Source organism: Bubalus kerabau, chromosome 2 (assembly GCF_029407905.1).
Source record: "Bubalus kerabau isolate K-KA32 ecotype Philippines breed swamp buffalo chromosome 2, PCC_UOA_SB_1v2, whole genome shotgun sequence".
In the NCBI taxonomy this organism is placed as follows: Eukaryota; Metazoa; Chordata; class Mammalia; order Artiodactyla; family Bovidae; genus Bubalus; species Bubalus kerabau.
Genome location: NC_073625.1, coordinates 31332414 through 31351479, shown reverse-complemented (window position 1 = coordinate 31351479; position 19066 = coordinate 31332414). Strand labels below are relative to the sequence as shown.

The following is a 19066-nucleotide window of genomic DNA, read 5'->3' as shown; positions in this document are numbered from 1 at the left end:
TCTTGTCTGATCTCTATCTGTATCTCATTCCTAGATTTACACCTAAGGATAAGGCACAAGGAAAGACTGTCACAAACGTATGGGAAAGTACAGGTAATAATGACCTCATCTTATCAGCATTAGGAGGAACATGAAGGCTAAAAAAATGAAATTGTTTTCCGGAAGGATCTATATGCTCCTCTGTCCATAGGATTCTCCAGGCAAGAATACTGGAGTGGGTTGCCATTTCCTCCTCCAGGGGATCTTCCTGACCCAGGGATCAAACTTGCATCTCTTTGTCTCCTGCATTGGCAGGCGGGTCCTTTGCAACTAGCACTACCTGGGAAGCCCAGTATTAGGTAAGGAACTATACTAATTGCTGTGAAAAGGTTTTATCGCCTTGGCTAAAATGTGGAGGAAAGGAAGTCATTTTATAAAAGGGCTTCCCACAGGAGGATTATCTTGTGCCATCTGAAACATTATTATCATCCTTTCTTTAAAATATTTTCTGGTATTTGGTGATCCTACAGTGCATACAGCTGTTACTCCCACTTTTTTGAGTGTGAATTCTTTATTTATTGATTTTGTTATTTCTCTTGCATAATATTGGCCCTACTCAGATGTTTTATTGTTCTCAGGGTAGACACATGACTCAGACCTGCACAACCAGAATACTTCACATTCCTGGCTAGACTGCTTGAGGAATAAAAATATGCCTCAACAGAATGAATGAATTCCCAAAAGGACCTCCGGCTGATCACAGAAACTACCAGGAAAGGCTCTTTCCAAAGTCTTTGCTGAGCTCTGGCAGATGTACATGCTATGGGCCGCTGGGGACCATCTTGCCATTATGCAAGAAGAGCTTATCTGAGATTGAGGCTAACACAGAGAAAGCAAAGCCTAGAGGTGAAAAGAAACAGGCTTCCTGATTACATTGAGTACATGGATCCCAAAAGTCTACTTCCTGGAGTATCGGTAATATAGCCAATAAATTCCCCTTTTCTGTTTAAGCAGAAGCTGTTTTAACTCATAATTAGTTTTGTCACGTGCAACTAAAATTAATCAAACTAGAATTTGTGAACCTGTAGAGGAAGCCCACAGTTACCCTACTTCTTCACATCAGTAGATATCCAAGAAGCCCTTCTAAAATTGAGGTTATTGCTATGCCACAGGAAAAGAAAGCAGAGTGCTATCATGTCTTATCTGACTTTCATTTTATATGCTGATTTTTTAGAAACTAACCCTCATGAAAGATGCAACTTCACAACCCTATTTAACTCGCACAGCAGCAAACACATTTATTGACATTTATTAATGTCAAGGCTTAATGCAAAAACAAAATGGAGGAACACTTTAGAATTCTCTACCTGAGGCCAGTTCACCACTAGGGGTTAGATTTTCTCTTCAAGCCAGATTTTTCTGAATGTCCAAATATCTGTTATATGGCCTCTGTCCCAGAATTTTTTACCTTACATGGGAATCAAGAGCTAACCATCTAAAGTTGATAGATTAAGAAATTAAAGATTAAATATAATATTTAAATGTGTGACACGTGACCAACAGAAGAACACGAAATATTTAACAAACATTGGGTGAGGGAAGAGACTGTGTAAGTGATACAGATTTATCATTTTTCACATTCAGAAGTGAAATGAAATGCATAAAGTTGAAAAATCAAGAAATAATGTAAGTATGGGCTTCCCAGGTGGCGCTAGAGGTACAGAATCCACCTGCCAACGCAGGAGATGCGGTTTCCTTCCCTGGGTTGGAACGACCCCACTATTCTTGCCTGGAGAATTCCATGGACAGAGGAGCCTATTAGGCTATAGTCCATGGGGTCACAAAGAGTCATCAGACATGACTGAGTGCGCGCACACACACACACACACACACACAATGTAAGCATATAATGTGGAGTTATGAAAATAGCTCCCCAAAGAAACCAAGACAGAGACTGATATTAATTATAATCTCTATAGAGGGCAACCAGGCTGAGAAGGGAGGGATGTTTTCACTTTCAATTCTCTTTAGACATTTCCTTTTTGTATGTATGTATAATTTACAATTTTAAAAAAATTTACCAGAACTTAACTGTTTATCTAGGCAGCTTGCTCCCTGTTCTCCAAAACATCCATTTCAAGCATTCTCTACTCCGTCACACAGACTCCATCTCACCTCCCATCTCCAATCTTTACAAACTTTTTTTTCTTTTAAAATGGAGGCAAGATTTCTCCATCTACCTGAGGTTAATCTCTCCTCCTCCATGTTGGATCCCAGACCCTCTGACTTCTTCAGAAATTTTCTTTTAACACCCTTTTCGACCGTATCCTCAAACCCTCTCTCCTTTAGCTCCTCCCAGTCAGCCGGTACCCACACTGAAGCTACTCTCATCTTAAATTTAAAAACTGCCTGGATCCATGACCCTCTCTAGCTTCCTCTCTCTTCTCTCTTTCACAGCCAGTGTCTCTGCTTCCTACTCCTGAAGTTACTCCAAGACAGAGTCTGCCTCCATCCCTCCACCAAAACTACTTTTGCTAAGCCAATGGTTCCAGTCTCTAATGTGTGTGTTCTGTGTGCTCTGTCATGTCAGCCTCTTTGTGACCCCATGGACTTTAGCCCACCAAGTCCCTCTGTCCATGGGATTTTCCCGGAAAGAATACTAGAGTAGGGATTGCATTGGCAGGCGGATTCTTTACCACTGAGCCTCCTGGGAAGCCACTGGATCATTAATACCAGTACTCCTCGCTTTTGATTTCTCCACAGGGTTGACCTAAAACAATAAGACAGTCAGTTGTTTTCCCAGTAAAAATGGATTTACTCAGGAACAGCAAAGGATTGCAATTTAGAACATGCAAATTTGGATTGCCATTTCCTTCTCCAGGGATCTTCCCAACCCAGGGCTTGAACCCAGATCTCCCGGGATTGTAGACAGATGCTTTACCATCTGAGCCACCAGGGAAGTATATAGGCCAGATAGAAAAAATAGGCAAGTCCAAAAACCAAAGGAGAGGAGGGCTGTTGTATAGAGGAGAAAGAGTTGGGTAGGGCTAGTATAAACAAAGAGTCCACTGGAGGAAACTGGAAGTTTGAAGTGTAGTGGCTTTTTAAATTTTTCATTTTTAATTGATGGATAATTGTGTTCAAGTATTGTGTTGGTTTCTACCAAACATCAACATGAATCAGCTGTAGGTTTACCCATGTCCCCTCCCACTTGAACATCCCACTCACCTCTTTCCCATTCCACCCCTCTAGGTTGTTACCGAGCTTGAGTTCCTTGGCTGATTTTCAGTCTCTCATTGACTAGGTTGTTGCCTGGGGAGGAGAAATTCATCCTCCAGCTGGGCTGTGAAGTAATAGCCTGTTTCCTGTTGAAGACGCAAAGGCACCTTTTCTTACTGGGTCAGCAATTGACCTTGAGTGTAACGGCTTGAGCAGGCTCCCTTCTGGCCTCCCCACTTCATCTTATTTATTTATTTTTTTTAAGGGACTGGTGAGATGGCAACACTTTATTAGGCTGGGCCAGCCAGGAAGCAAAGTGGACTGAGCCGATGCATGCCCAGCATCTGTGGGGGATGGGCTCCAGGGCCCAACCCTGGTGCTCCCCACTCAGGGCGGCACCGTGGAGGGGGTACCGTAGGTCTGGAAGTGTTCATGGGCCTGCTGGTATGTGAGCAGTCTCAAGGACATGGTGGCCACGGCCACCTCTAGCCCAGCTGCTGGGTGATCTCCACTGTGTGGTCATTAGCCAGCTACAAGGAGGCCAGCATGGAGCGACACACTTCAAAAGCAGCCTGGTCTGCCACCAGCTTTGCAAAGGGATGCCACTGGTTGAGTTGTCTGAACCTCGAGACCTGGTCCCCACAGGTATGGATGTCAAAGGGCATGTGCTCCTCCTGTTCCTGGAGCAGGGTCTGGATGGTGTCCTCCCAGTCCCGGACGTGCTGCTTCAGCTCTGTCTCCTGGATGAGCTCCTGCTTCCAGGTGGTGACGAAGAGCTCCACATTCTTTTGGACCAGCTCCTCCCAGCGCAGGGACACTGGTGTGGCTGCCGCTTCCCTCTCTGCCTTTTCCCCCGGGGCTCTGCCCCCTTGGGCTCTGTGTACTCCTCGGGCTCTAGGAAGTCATCTGCTGCTCCCAGGTCTTCCAGGGAGTCCTACAGGCAGTCTTCCTCCACAGACCACGGCCCCTCCTCAGCCCTTGGAAGTGGCACTGCTCAGCCACCTTCCTCCTCCGCAGCTTCTGGAGTGTCTCCAGCTGCTCCCTCACATGCTTCCAGTACAGAACCTCCATGGCTGCGAAGGAAGGGCCCTTTCGCCAGGGCCTCCTGCTGCCGGCGTGGGGCCGAGTACCACTAGTGGAAGTCCTGCAGCTTGACGCCACTCTTCCTCTTTCGCTTCTGTCCTGGCACCTCCTCCGCGTGGGAGGCACGGAGTAGGGCCTCCCTTTCCTGCAGCGCTCAGAATCCAGGGACTCGAAGGGCTCCAGGTGCTGCCAGGGGTCTGGGGTCTCCTTCAGCCAGGATGCAGGCTCCAAGGCCTCCTTCCGCTCCCGGAGTGGGCTCTTGAGGCTGGATCGGGACCTCAGGGTCTGAGGCCTCCGTGGGCTCCGCTGTCCGCTCTGCATTCTCTTCAGCCTTTTCCGCACCCCAGCTTCTGGGCACTGGGCCCTCCGGAGAGGTGCCTGGCTCCTGGGAGATGCGGAGCACCGGGCCGGGACTCCCCCACACAGAGACTTCCATGGGCTGCTCCTCAACCCTACCAGGCTCCTTCTGGTTCCTTGGCAGCAGCGTCTCCATGAGGGACACTCCCACCGGCTCCAACAAGAACTTTATTCTGGGGCGGGGATTCATCCTAAAATCCTTCCGGCGGGCCAGGACCTCCCCCTGCCGGCTGTACATGGGGTTACTATTCTTCATCTCGTCAGGGGCTACCGGGGCATGGGGCAGGACGCTGATGACGGTCCCAATGGGGACCTGGTCACCCCGAGAGCCGCGTTAACACAGGAGTCAGAGAGGTCGTCCAACGACAGGAACTTATGCGCCACCTCCTGGGGGGCCCTAGAGTTGCCTCCCCTACGGTCCCATCTGCCGGCTCGAAGAAGGGCTGCTTGGCCCGCTTCTGGCCATAGATGAAGTCGAGAGCCTGGTGCGCCAGGGAGTAGAGCTAGTCCGCCTTCTGACTGGAGATACAAAGGAGCCTTGCATCAACTGTGCCGCTTCAGTGAAGCTCATTGTGGTTTTGCCTTTGTCAAAAGAAACGCAGATCTGGTCCAGCTCCTCGAGACATTCGCCCAGCTGGGCCGTCACGTCCACCTCCCCGTTTCTGCTGAGGTAGCGGGTGGGTAGCAGGAGGTGGGTGAAGAAGCTCCTCAACATCCTCCATGTTCTGGAGGGGCCGGATCAGCCCGGGGACCGCAGTGCTGGCTTCGAGAGGGGCCAGTGTGCTCAGCCCGCCACGAGTTCTGTAGCCATTTTCCTCCACTCCATTTTAAATGGTTTCTCTCTGTTCACAGAACAGCTTCTGACACAGGGGACTATGCTCTTCTTAAAACATTCTCGTCATTGACTTTCAGGACACACACACATCACCACTGTGATTATGTTATCAAAAGCTCGGCCGCCCTGTACACCAATGCTGAATCAAATCCTGGAAACAGAGTTTTGGGAGAAGTAAAAAAGGGTAGATAGTTTTATTGCTTTACCAGGCTAAAGGCGACAGACTAGACTTCTGCCTTGAAAAACTGTGTCTCAACCCTGGAGAACTTGCTAAGGGGTTTGAACAGGAGTTCAAAAGGTGGGGGTCTCTGACAAGATTAGGGCATGAGCACGGCTTGTGTGTGTGTGTGTGTTAGTCGCTCAGGGTCCTCTGTCCATGGGATTTTCCCGGCAAGAATACTGGAGCGGGTTGTCATGCCCTTCTCCAGGGGATTTCCCAACCCAGGGATCTAACCTGGGTCTCCTGCATTACAGGCAGATTCTTTACTGTCTGAGCCCCCAGGGAAGCCCTTAATCTTGTCTCACGTGATGGCCTCCTAATCTTAATAAGTTTGTCTGACCCCTTTAATCTCATGTCAGGTGATTTCTTGGTCTTCTCTGTGCTCACTTCTCTCCTAAAGGCCATCCCAACCTGGTTCAGGCCACTAGTGGCTTGTCTTTTTCCAAAGGTCCAGGCAGAGCCTCCAAGCCAGGCTTTAACAATACATGAACTGTGAACTTCCAGATGTTCAAGCTGGTTTTAGAAAAGGCAGAGGAACCAGAGATCAAATTGCTAACATCCGCTGGATCATGGAAAAAGCAAAAGAGTTCCAGAAAAACATCTATTTTGGCTTTATTGACTATGCCAAAGCCTTTGACTGTGTGGATCACAATAAACTGTGGAAAATTCTGCAAGAGATGGGAATACCAGACCACCTGACCTGCCTCCTGAGAGATCCGTACACAGGTCAGGAAGCAACAGTTAGAACTGGATATGGAGCAACAGACAAGTTCCACATAGGAAAAGGAATACCTCAAGGCTGTATATTGTCACCCTGCTTATTCAACTTATATGCAGAGTACATCATGAGAAACGCTGGGCTGGAAGAAGCACAAGCTGGAATCAAGATTGCTGGGAGAAATATCAATAACCTCAGATATGCAGATTGACACCCCTTTATGGCAGAAAGTGAAGAAGAACTAAAGAACCTCTTGGTTTTTCCTTTGATGAATTATCTGGCATGGGGGAGACAGCAAGTATGATTCCACACCTAGATGATATCTGGACATTTTTTTTTAATTTTTTTTTTGGAATATAATTGCTTTACAGTGTTGTGTTAGTGTCTCCTGTATAACCAGGTGAATCAGCTATATGTATCCATATACCCCTCCCTCTTGAGCGTCCCTCCTGAGCCTCCCTCCCACACATGCCACCCTTCTAGCTCATCACAGAGCACTGAGCTGAGCTCCCTGTGCTATACAACCTCTCCTTCCCCCGTGAGTTCACAAGTCCATTCTCTTAAGTCTGCATCTTTATTCCTGTCCTGCAAATAGGTTCATCAGTATCATTTTTCTAGAATCCACATCTATGCATTAATATACGATATTTGTTTTCCTCTTACTTTTTAAAAAAATACGCAGATTCTACTTCACCAAAAAAGAGGCTAATGATTTACATTTAATGACTTCAAATTATATGTGTGTGTGTGTATATATATAAACAGTCTAAGAAATAAAAATGACCTTTCAATGTTCCTAGCTATTCAAAAATAAATTACTTTTATTTGTAATATAGAGAAAACATGATTGCTAGTTTGGGGTATTTAATAACTTAGTAAATTGAGTTATTTGCGGTTTTCCTCAAATAACATAATTTCAGATTAGCATTACTGTAGAGTGCTCAGTCTCTAAGTCATGTCCCACTCTTTGTGACCCCATGAACTGCAGCCCACAGGCTCCTCTGTCGATGGGATTTTCCAGGCAAGGATACTGGATATCTGGACATTTTAAACCAAGAATTTTCTTTTCTTTTTTTTCCCTGTAGCAGTCCAGCCATGTTGCTTTGGAGGGCACTCAAATAGAGCCTGGATTTCAAAATTGATTGTTAAAATTATAATAAAAGCATTTTGGGCTGAAAGCTGGAGTATTTGTTATTTGAAGGAGCCAGATGCTTGACCTAAAAGACATGTCTTTTTTTTTTAAGGTTTACTTTGCATATGAAGGTTCAGGGCATAGATTACGGACCACGAAGTTAAGAATAGCATATATCGTACTAAAAAAAAAAACCTGCCTTCTCACTATTAGGAGACAAATTGCTGGACTAGAGGGAGGAAGGATTCAGAGAGAAAAGGAGAGAAGGGAACTTGTGAAAACCAATGAGGGTAGGGTAGGCTGAGAGGGAGGGACTGTTGACTCTGCCTCAGTTCAGTTCAGTCGCTCAGTTGTCCAACTCTTTGTGACCCCATGGACTGCAGCATGCCAGGCCTCCCTGTCCATCACCAGCTCCCGGAGTTTACTCAAACTCATGCCTATTGAGTCGGTGATGCCATCCAACCATCTCAACACCTAATATTGGAAACATAAGCAAGTCGGGAGTAATGTTAAGTGTGGACATTCTAAAATGGAAAAAAAAAAATGCAAAGAAAAAAGTGCTCTAAGAGGGTAAAGTTGGGGTCATGGAGACAAATGCACTTCTTTCCGTCCAGCTAGGCGTTACTCTTTATAAATTTAACGAAATACGGAGACAGAAGTTCCTGGTGCAGCGTTTGATACTGACCAAAAATCCACCCAAGAGGAAGCAGTACTAGCTTGAGTTGAACTGCGGAAACCAAACCCAAATCTGCGGGGTCAGGGCTGGTTTCAAAGACTGGGCTCCACAGAGCAACATCGACCTGGATAAAAGTTATCATTTATCTTTATTAGCACAATTTAAACGAATATGCACCTGCACATCCCTAAATGCCCCGAGACCCGAACGGCTTCAAAATGCCTCGCCTATCTATATTCGAAACGGCGCTGGATGTTGTTTTCCACATAACCGAAAGATGAAAGCGAGCTTTATTTTGGCTCTGCTCGAAACCAGCGTCCTGGGGCCGAGACGCCAGACCTCGCGTTGGGACAGCAGCTCGAGTCGGCGGGGACGCGCGCTAGACGCGAGGACTCGGCCGGCCCCACCCAGCCAGTCCGCATTCCCAGCTGCCCTCGGCCGCCCCCAGGAGTGGCGGGCCAGGCGCGGGAGGGAGGAAGCCGGAGCGCGCGGCGTCACAAAGCCGACCCGGAACGGGGAGGCGGGCGCAGAGGTCGAGAGTACCCCAGGCCAACCCACAGGCGAACCGCCCTCTTGGGGCGGGAGGCGCGCGCCCGCCTGCCCTCGCTCCGCCTCCCCTCCCCCCGCTGCCGTCGGGGCCGCGGCGTCGCGGCAGCTCGCGCGCCGCAAAGCGTCCTGGGAGGGCCGGCTCGCGCCGGAAGGACGCGCGTGCGCTCGGCGGCTACGAGGTTATAAAAGGGAAGGAGCCGGCGGCGGGCGGAAGTGGGCGGTTCAGCTGCTCCCGGCGCTGTTGTTTGGGCCTCTGGAGGGGCGTTCTCTGGAGGGCTGCCGGTGCAGGCCGCAGTGACAGGGCCGCTCACCCCGCGCCCCCCGCCTGCCTGCCGGCTCAGAGTCCTCTCCCGGCCTCCGCGACCCGCAGGCCCAACATGGCGCAGGAGGTGTCGGAATACCTGAGCCAGAACCCGCGGGTGGCCGCCTGGGTGGAGGCGCTGCGCTGCGACGGCGAGACCGACAAACACTGGCGCCACCGCCGAGAGTTTCTGCTCCGCAACGCCGGGGACCTGGCCCCCGCCGGCGGCGCTGCCTCCGCTCCCCGGGAGGAGGCCGCCGATGCCGAGAGCGGGACCCGCAATCGGCAGCTGCAGCAGCTCATCTCCTTTTCCATGGCCTGGGCCAACCACGTCTTCCTCGGGTGCCGGTGAGTGAGCCCGCGTCCCCGAGCAGCTCTCCCGAGGCCCGGAGCCGTCGGCCGAGAGGGGGAGTGGTGAAGCGCGGGAATCCGCGGGACCTGCTGCCCTCTAAGGGCGAGAAGGGCGTCTCTTGGCAGAAGCCGACACGATTCACGGTCTGGAGGTGCCCCCGTAGCGTGGGAGAGCTTCCATTGGTGTCGTTGGCGATGAGCTGACAATGCTCTTGGGGGGAAAGTGACACTAAATCTAAATTAGGATTGTAAGAAAGGGCCCCGCCTCCCAGACCCTGGGCGTTTGTGTGCGAAGTTCCAGGAAACCGAAAGTTTCGGCGGTTGGTTCAGTTTCTTGTTTACTACCAGGAAATGCAGTTCCTGTGGCCTGCAGTTTTTGTACCCTAAAGGTGGCAGCGGAGCAGAAACACTTTCTGAAGCGTCTCTCCCTTCTTGTTCCAGGTACCCTCAAAAAGTTATGGATAAAATACTTAGTATGGCTGAAGGCATCAAAGTGACAGATGCTCCAATCCATATCACAAGAGACGAACTGGTTGCCAAGGTGAAGAAAAGAGGGATATCGAGTAGCAATGGTTAGCAGATCATAGATGTGAACATACATAGGAGTTTAGAACTTAAGTTTGATGTAATTAGGAATTATCGTTACTAATTTTTTAATGAGTTATAATTTTTATAATGTTATTAATCAAGTTGGAATGTTAAATTATGTGTTTATATGCTTTAGGCTTTGAATTTGATAGTTTCCTTTGACTGCCATGAGATTTCGAAGTGTCAAATGTTACCTATGCTGTTAATGTTTTAATGTTAGAAATTATTGATGTTATTCAACGCTGTTTTAAGAATTAATGAAGTTATTCCACACTTCTTAAAGAATCTACAAATCCTGAAGTAATTTCACCTTACCTTGTGCCTTTGTTTTAATATGTGTATCTGTCTTGTACATTTTGAGCTGATGTGTGTGTGTGAAGTAGACTTATATATCTGCTTTCCTTTTTTTCAGAAGGGGTAGAAGAGCCAGCCAAAAAACGAGCCATAGAAGGGAAAAACAATTCTGCAGTTGAGCAAGATCATCTGAAAATTCCTGCTAAAACATCAGGTCAGCAGGAGAGCAGCTCAACCTGTTCGGGTTCCTCTTCCAAATCACAGAGTAGTGGGAACTCAGCTCCGAGCTCCAGCACCCCGAGTCAGAATAGCAGCGCCACAAGTGATGGAGAGCGCGCAGTTGCCAGCCAAAGCAGCAGCAGCACTGCCTCTCAGGTGACAGCGGTAGGGTCTGGAAAAGCTTCTGAACCAGAAGTTCCAGAGAAACATGGTTCAGCATCATTTGTTTCTTCATTGTTGAAATCCAGTGTGAATAGTCATGTAACCCAGTCCACTGATTCCAGACAACAAAGTGGATCGCCGAAAAAGAGTGCTTTGGAAGGCTCGTCCACCTCAGCCTCTCAGAGCGTCTCAGAGATTGAGGTACCCTTGTTGGGCTCCTCAGGAAGCTCAGAAGTAGAGTTGCCACTGTTGTCTTCTAAACCTAGTTCAGAGACAGCTTCCAGCGGGTTAACTTCTAAAGCCAGTTCAGAGGCAAGTGTTTCATCATCGGTTTCTAAAAACAGTTCGTCATCAGGCACATCTTCACTAACCCCCAAGAGCAACACCTCAGTGAACACAATGCTGACTTCCAAAAGCGCTTCACAGGTAGCTGCGTCACTGTTAGCTTCCAAGAACAGCTCCCAGACCAGTGGCTCTCTGGTCTCCAAAAACACTGCCATGGCAAGTGTGTCCCAGCTGGCTTCTAAGAGTAGTTCTCAGACCAGCACGGCACAGCTGCCTTCCAAAAGTACTTCACAGTCGAGTGAGAGTTCTGTCAAGTTCTCTTGTTGCAAGTTAACCAACGAAGATGTGAAACAGAAACAACCATTTTTCAATAGACTGTATAAAACAGTGGCATGGAAGTTGGTGGCTGTCGGTGGCTTTAGTCCCAATGTGAATCATGGCGAGCTCTTAAATGCAGCTATCGAGGCTCTGAAAGCCACACTGGATGTGTTTTTTGTCCCGCTAAAAGAACTGGCAGATCTGCCTCAAAACAAGAGTTCTCAAGAAAGTATTGTTTGTGAATTGAGATGTAAGTCTGTGTACTTGGGCACTGGCTGTGGAAAAAGCAAAGAAAATGCTAAAGCAGTTGCATCAAGAGAAGCCTTGAAGTTATTTCTCAAGAAAAAGGTAGTGGTAAAAATATGTAAAAGGAAATATAGAGGCAGTGAAATAGAAGACTTAGTACTCCTCGATGAAGAATCAAGGCCTGTAAACTTGCCTCCGGCATTAAAACATCCTCAAGAATTACTGTAATATGTCCAAAATAGTGTGTACATTATCTGGTATTTGAAGAGACAAACTGGCTTACTTTTGTATATGAAACACAAGCTTTCACAAATTTTGTATTGCTTTTTTCCAGTTTTGCAGAAAATTTACATTCTAGTTCTCTTCACACAGTGGAAGTTGTAAATAATTTGTGAATGACAGTATACATTAAAAGGTTTATGCATTACCGGCATACCAGTATGCTGTTTTATTTGCTGAAGAAAATACCGTCTTCTATTTTTAATGACACATTAGGTACGATGTGTAGTTCTGTAGTCTTGAAATTTTTGTACTACTTTCAATTTGGTGAAAAATGTATAAGTTGTCTACCATGCTTTTTCTTTTCCTAGCTGAATAAACTTTAACATCAAAGAAAAGGGGACCATAGTATTTGAATGTCTGAAAGTGTGTGAAGCTTAAGGTTTTAAGAATGTTGCCCATAATACTGAACGTCTGTTAAAGAATAAGAGAAAATAGTTGCCTCAGACTATTTTTATGAGAAGTTGTAAGCATTTTTAAGATATAAAGCAGTGTAAAATACTTGTTTATTTTATTCTGAAGTTGTTTGAAATTCACCATGATTTTGACCTCTGCAGATTCTTTAAGTGGGTTAATTTATGTTTTGAGGTAAACTACAATTTACCCTTTTTCTTAAAGACATAAATGTGGGTTTCTATATTAAGCATATTTTGTGACTACTATAATTAACGGATTGATTTGTTTAGATATTAAATGCTTTAAGCTATTTTACCTTTTCAAGAAGTTGTGGTTTTGTTTTGTTTTTTTTTTTTCAGCCCCGAAGTCAGAACCAATTCTTACGAATAGGCTTCATGTTACTAGTCATTGTAAGTTACAACTGGGTAATTTTTCACAGCTTGATGCAGTTTTCTATGGATAGTGAGGTTAACAGTTTGCAAATCTAGAAGCAGAACTAGGTGTTGTATTTTTGTTTACAAATCTCAGAAAAACACTGGGCAGGCAGTAGAAAAGCTAAGCTCAGCTCTTTAATGAGCCTATTCAATTGAATTATATTTGTTGGTAATGAAATGAAGTCCTGCTTCTGTGTCCTAAGTGATTCAGACTGGATTACTCTCTGGCCTTCTGGCTTTCTAAAATTGCTGCACTTTGACCATTGATGTGATAATGTACCGAGAAAAACCAGGACATGACCTTTTACATGGCAGTTGGGTTGGAGTAGGAAAATTGGACATAAATAGTAGAATTTAAGTATGCAGAAGTTATTTCTAAATTTTATATTTTAGAAATAATAGAAGACAGTACATATACTTGAAATAATAATTTTTATTTCACTGGATAACTTAAAAATGATTCATTTTTGAGCATGTTAAATTGGATACCAAAGTTTAAAATCTATATTCTGTGAATGGGTTGCTTTTATATATTGTGAGGAGCATTAACATGAGTGTTGTGAAAGCTGTTTTAATTACCTGTTTCCTCAGCCTTGTAATTTGTGGGTCAGTGATTACAAGAATAAATTTCTGTAATGTATCTAAATTAGATGGTTTAATAATTGCCTAAATTGGCTTAATTTCAAGTTAATATAAAAGCAATTGAAAATGTTTTAAATTACAGTAAACTTTATATGGTAGAACTGGAGGAAGCTGCTTAGTGTAAAAACACATCTAATTTATAAACACTTGCTATCACTATTAAAATTTAAAGAATCCCTGGTTTAAGAGAAACACATATTTTACAGTTCTTCATAATAGCATAGGGCAGAAGAAAAGCAGCTTTGGAATCTTATTCTTGAGATAGAATCTTGGCTCTGCCCCTTTAAGTAGGCATGTAACTGGGATTTCAACCTTTTAACGTCATCTGTAAAATAGATGAGCTGCCTCAGAACTTAGGGGAACAAACAAGGTAATACCTGCAAAGCGCACCATAACTGAGGAATTGCCTGGATATGTGTTCTCATTTTCTCAGATTCTGATGAGTAGCTTTTATCATTTGGCCCATTTTCAGATAAACTGAAAAAGTAATGTGGTCAAAGATCAAATTCAAGATCCTATCTGATTCCAGAGTCCAAGCTCACTGTGTTTTATTGCTTAACAATCTTTCTCACTTCTCTAAAGGCCAACATTTCTGAAAATTCCTCAGACTGGTTTCCTACTAGTTTTAAGTGACCACATTATTCCAAAGGCTCATTTCCTTGAACTGAGTCACTTTCAGTTCAGCTCAGTCGACTGCTCAGTTGTGTCCGACTCTTTGCGACCCCATAAATCACAGCACACCAGGCCTCCCTGTCCATCACCAACTCCCGGAGTTCACTCAGACTCACGTCCATCGAGTCAGTGATGCCATCCAGCTATCTCATCCTCTGTCGTCCCCTTCTCCTCCTGCCCCCAATCCCTCCCAGCATCAGAGTCTTTTCCAATGAGTCAACTCTTCCCATGAGGTGGCCAAAGTACTGGAGTTTCAGCTTTAAGCATCACTCCTTCCAAAGAACACCCAGGGCTGATCTCCTTTAGAATGGACTGGTTGGATCTTCTTGCAGTCCAAGGGACTGTCAAGAGTCTTCTCCAACACCACAGTTCAAAAGCATCAATTCTTCAGCGCTCAGCTTTCTTCACACTCCAACTCTCATATCCATACATGACCACTGGAAAAACCATAGCCTTGACTAGACGGACCTTTGTTGGCAAAGTAATGTCTCCTTTTCAATATGCTATCTAGGTTGGTCATAACTTTCCTTCCAAGGAGTAAGCGTCTTTTAATTTCATGGCTGCAGTCACCATCTGCAGTGATTTTGGAGCCCCAAAAAGTAAAGTCTGACACTGTTTCCACTGTTTCTCCATCTATTTCCCATGAAGAGTCACTTTAGGAGCCCTAATATTTGTACTTTTTATACTGTTCATGGGGTTCTCAAGGCAAGAATACTGAAGTGGTTTGCCATTCCCTTCTCCAGTGGACCACATTCTGTCAGACCTCTCCACCATGACCCGCCTGTCTTGGGTGGCCCCACAGGGCATGGCTTAGTTTCATTGAGTTAGACAAGGCTGTGGTCCTAGTGTAATTAGATTGACTAGTTGGTGATGGCCAGGGAGGCCTGGCGTGCTGTGATTCATGGGGTCGCAAAGAGTCGGACATGACTGAGCGACTGAACTGAACTGAATATTTGTACTGCTTCTCCTTAGTACTTGCATGTCTTGAATATTCTTAACTAGGGAATTATCCCATATGGGTGCAGTTGAAGTTTGCTAATAAAATAATTTGCAATCAAATTTACTGAATAAAATGAGATATTGGGATGGGAAATTCTGGTTTTTCTTCTAAATCTGAGAGAAGATGCTGTCCTAAAACTAACTTCCCTCGATGGTGCTAAAGTCCAGGAATTTTTTTTTCTCCCCTGATAAAGTTGACTTTAAAAAATGGTATTGTTACGAGTTTTTAACCCAAATTTTGGGGGCCTTCCACTGCTGCCATTGGCTGAAATAATTGTCATGAGGATAACATGTAATTCCAAGGCTTTTGATACATTAGCAAAAGCATGCTCCATTTTTAATTAGATATAAAAGGGCCATCTATTTTCCTTGGCAAGTACAACTTTCCTTGGTACAGATTTCTCTTTTCTCTTTGATTTCCTGAGAAATGAAAAGGTAACCAAAGCAAGCAGCGGCTGGGAACCAGGCATCTTGTGTAGTTTGAGAGGAATTTGTCGACTTTGTCTTAAAAAGTGGTGCCATCTATTGACTCACTTCCTAGATGCTGACAAATCGATGGGTATCTGTTTAAGCATGACTTAAAAGAAATTTGTGTGGTTGATGATTAAAGGAATTCTTCGTAGCTTTCTGCGGTTTAAACAAATAGATAAAGGCAGGGTTGTCAAGTCACTAATGTTGCTACTCCCTCTGCAAAAGAAAATGGATAGAAATTTCAGTGAATGTAGCTTAGTTGCCATTCAGCTAGAACCATTCCTTTCTCCATTTCTTTCCTTACTACCAGCTTTACTCTCCACTTTTTTGTTTTTCTTTAAAAAGACTACTGGAGAAAGATCATTGTCTTAAAATACTAATTTTTAAATTTCTCTTTATTCCTTTGTGGTTTACACAGCAAGAAAAATAGTGTACTTAGTGGACAAGCTCCCAAACAAAACTGACTTAACTTGGTGGGGGGGGGGGGGGGGGCGGGGCTGGGGGAGGGGGTGGTGGTGCAGGGAGGTGGCAGAAGGTAATACCAAACAGGAAGGGTTAGATACAGGATATTCCTTTGAGTAAAAACTAGAGATTTCATATGCCAATCCTTAAACACTTTATGTGATCTTGAAATTTTCATGAGTAGTATCAGAATTCTTGGAAGGTGTTAGGAAAAACCAAACAGCATAAACAGTAAGCATACATAGCTATAAAGCTGTACTATGATATAGAAGTGGCACTGGTTTTTATATATATATAATATACATAAAACTTGAAGTATAAATACAACTGTGCGAGAAGATGATCACCTAGTGTTTTCCTTATGACTGTTTTCATGTTTGTCAGTTTAGCAGGGCTTGGATATTGAAATGATAAAATCCAAACTCTGAATATGCAATCAGTGGTTTTCAAACTTTTAGTCATATTTCTTAAAAGATGGAATCCTGTGTGTAAAATTGACAGGAGCCGACCTACTTAGAAAGAGGGCAGCCATACCCCATGGCTGAATTCCTCTACCTTCTGTTCTCAATTCCTTGGCATCTCCTTGGACTGAAAAGAAGGGGGTTTAGCAATAGATGAGACCTTGTGTAGATGCCAGCTTCCTTCTGTAACAGGTATTTCAATGGATGGAGCAGAAAGCCTCCAATTTACTCTGGAATTAATCTGTTTTAAAGTAATAATGTGATTAGAATTTGCAATTAGTAGAGACTCAGGCTAAAGGGACCATCACATAAATTAACATTTAGATAACTCCCAAAATAGCTATCATTTTTTTCTTTTTGTGAAATATAATGGCATAAGTTCATATATAAAGCCCAATAATTTATAAATGCCCACATAATGAGATCATCTAGCTCTAAAAAACAAAACTATGAGCACTGCAAGAATGCACCATGAGGACAGCTACCATTCACTGGGTGCCTGCAATACGCTGATGCTTTATGGACAACTTACTTAAGTCAGTCTCCTTACCCGTAGTTGGATTGCTGTTGTTGATCCTATTTCACGAATGAGAAAACTGATGACCATTTTGACTTGTCCTCCTCAAATCACAGGATGAGTAAATGTTGAAGTAGGAACTCAAATCCAGTGTTCTAGAAGACTAAACAATGTTCAGTTCAGTCACTCAGTCGTGTCCGACTCTTTGCGACCCCATGAACCACAGCATGCCAGGCCTCCCTGTCCATCACCAGCTCCCAGAGTTCACTGAGACTCACGTCCATTGAGTCAGTGATGCTATCCAGCCATCTCATCCTCTGTCGTCCCCTTCTCCTCCTGCCCTCAATCTTTCCCAGCATCAGGGTCTTTTCAAATGAGTCAGCTCTTCGCATCAGGTGGCCAAAGTTTTAGAGTTTCAGCTTCAACATCAGTCCTTCCAATGAACACCCAGGACTGATCTTTAGGATGGACTGGTTGGATCTCCTTGCAGTCCAAGGGACTCTCAAGAGTCTTATCCAACGCCAGAGTTCAAAACCATCAATTTTTCAGCACTCAGCTTTCTTTATAGTCCAACTCTCACATCCATACATGACTACTGGAAAAACCATAGCCTTGACTAGGCAGATCTTTGTTGACAAAATAATGTCTCTGCTTTTTAATATGCTGTCTAGGTTGGTAATAACTTTCGAGTTGGTTCTAATTTGAGGCACTGAATGTCAACCAGTGAGACATGCTGTCCCATGATACTTGTTTGTATCCTAGAAAATAGTAAGTGTAATCACACTTGGAAGGAAATTTGAAAAATTTTATTTAAAAATTTAAATTAGGAAGTTTCTAAAGAAGTAAACTTAAAAGGAAGTTGCTCATATGTATCTGAAATAATTGTTAGGAAATAGTTTCTAAACATTCTATTTGTAGAATTTTAAAGGCACAGTCTACAGAGGCAGTGGTGTATAATCAATGATGTAACCAATGGTTGAAACAAATTTCATATGTAATAAAACCCATCCCATTACACTTTACCATTTGTTTGTTAAATCTTTTTCTACACTAGCTGATAAAAAAAGAGGATTCTCATGAAATCAAATCTAACAGGTTCACAGAAGCATCTCTAGTCAATCTTAACCTGTGTGCACTGTGGTGGATTACTTAATGAACACACATGCTCAGTGGCCTCCAGTTTGGAAACCAACATGGGATAAAGTATGTGTACCTTTGTCATCACTTTTCATTTCAAAACATTGAATGAAATTAAGAAGAGAGATATGATACAGGTAAAATCAAAATACTATTTTGAAAACTCATTCCTTTCCCCTGAAATTGGCATTCTCTGGCAGTCATTCCACCATCATGGATCATATAGAAAAGGAGAGAAGGATAAGGGGACTTCAGCAAAGTCCATACAGGACTTTCAAGGAAGTGAAAATGCACCATTTCAGCCCTGGCAGATTTTGAGGAGGGTCAAAAGATAGAATTCCAGCTGAGCTAAAGATGATGCTGTTGAAGTGCTGCACTCAATATGCCAACAAATTTGGAAAACTCAGCAGTGGCCATAGGACTGGAAAAGGTCAGTTTTAATTCCAATGCCAAAGAAAGACAATGCCAAAGAATGTTCAAAATACTGTACAAGTGCAATCATTTCACACACTAGCAAAATAATGCTCAGAATTCTCCATGCTAGGCCTCAACCGTACATGAACTGAGAACTTCCAGATGTTCAAACTGAATTTATAAACAACAGAGGAATCAGAGATCAAATTGCCAACATCTGTTGAATCATAGAAAAAGCAAGAGAATTCCATAAAAATATTGGCTTCATTGACTATGCTAAATAAAGCCTTTGACTGTGTAGATCACAACAAACTGGAAAATTCTTAAAGAGATGGGAATACTAGACCACCTGACCTTCCTCTTGAGAAACTTGTGTGCAGGTCAAGAAGCAACAGTTAGAACCAGACACAGAACAATGGACTGGTTCAAAACGGGGGAAGGAGTACGTCAAGGTTGTATATTGTCACCCTGCTTATTTAACTTATATGCAGAGTACATCATGCGAAATGCTGGGTTGGATGAAGCACAAGCTGGAATCAAGATTGCCAGGAGAAATATCAATAACCTCAGATATGCAGATGACACCACCCTTATGGCAGAAAGTGAAGAGGAACTAAAGAGCCTCTTGATGAAAGTGAAAGAGGAGAGTG

General features: G+C 44.2%; 1 protein-coding gene and 1 pseudogene across 2 annotated transcripts; one reads left to right on the top strand and one right to left on the bottom strand.

Annotated features, from left to right (window-relative positions):
• Positions 1-2899: 2899 nt before the first annotated feature.
• On the bottom strand, positions 2900-8934 carry LOC129643188 (condensin-2 complex subunit H2-like; annotated as a pseudogene).
• A 51-nt stretch (positions 8935-8985) lies between these two features.
• Positions 8986-13287, top strand: CDKN2AIP (CDKN2A interacting protein). Of its 2 annotated transcripts, none has more exons than XM_055567448.1 (3): positions 8986-9417; positions 9862-9961; positions 10421-10624. In XM_055567448.1, exons 1-3 carry the CDS (start codon positions 9146-9148, stop codon positions 10427-10429), a joined length of 381 nt encoding a protein of 126 aa, XP_055423423.1. In that variant the 5' UTR covers positions 8986-9145; the 3' UTR covers positions 10430-10624. The 2 variants fall into 2 exon arrangements, with proteins under 2 accessions (XP_055423423.1, XP_055423422.1); XM_055567447.1 differs by having other exon boundaries at positions 9003-9417; positions 9862-9992; positions 10421-13287.
• Positions 13288-19066: the final 5779 nt, after the last annotated feature.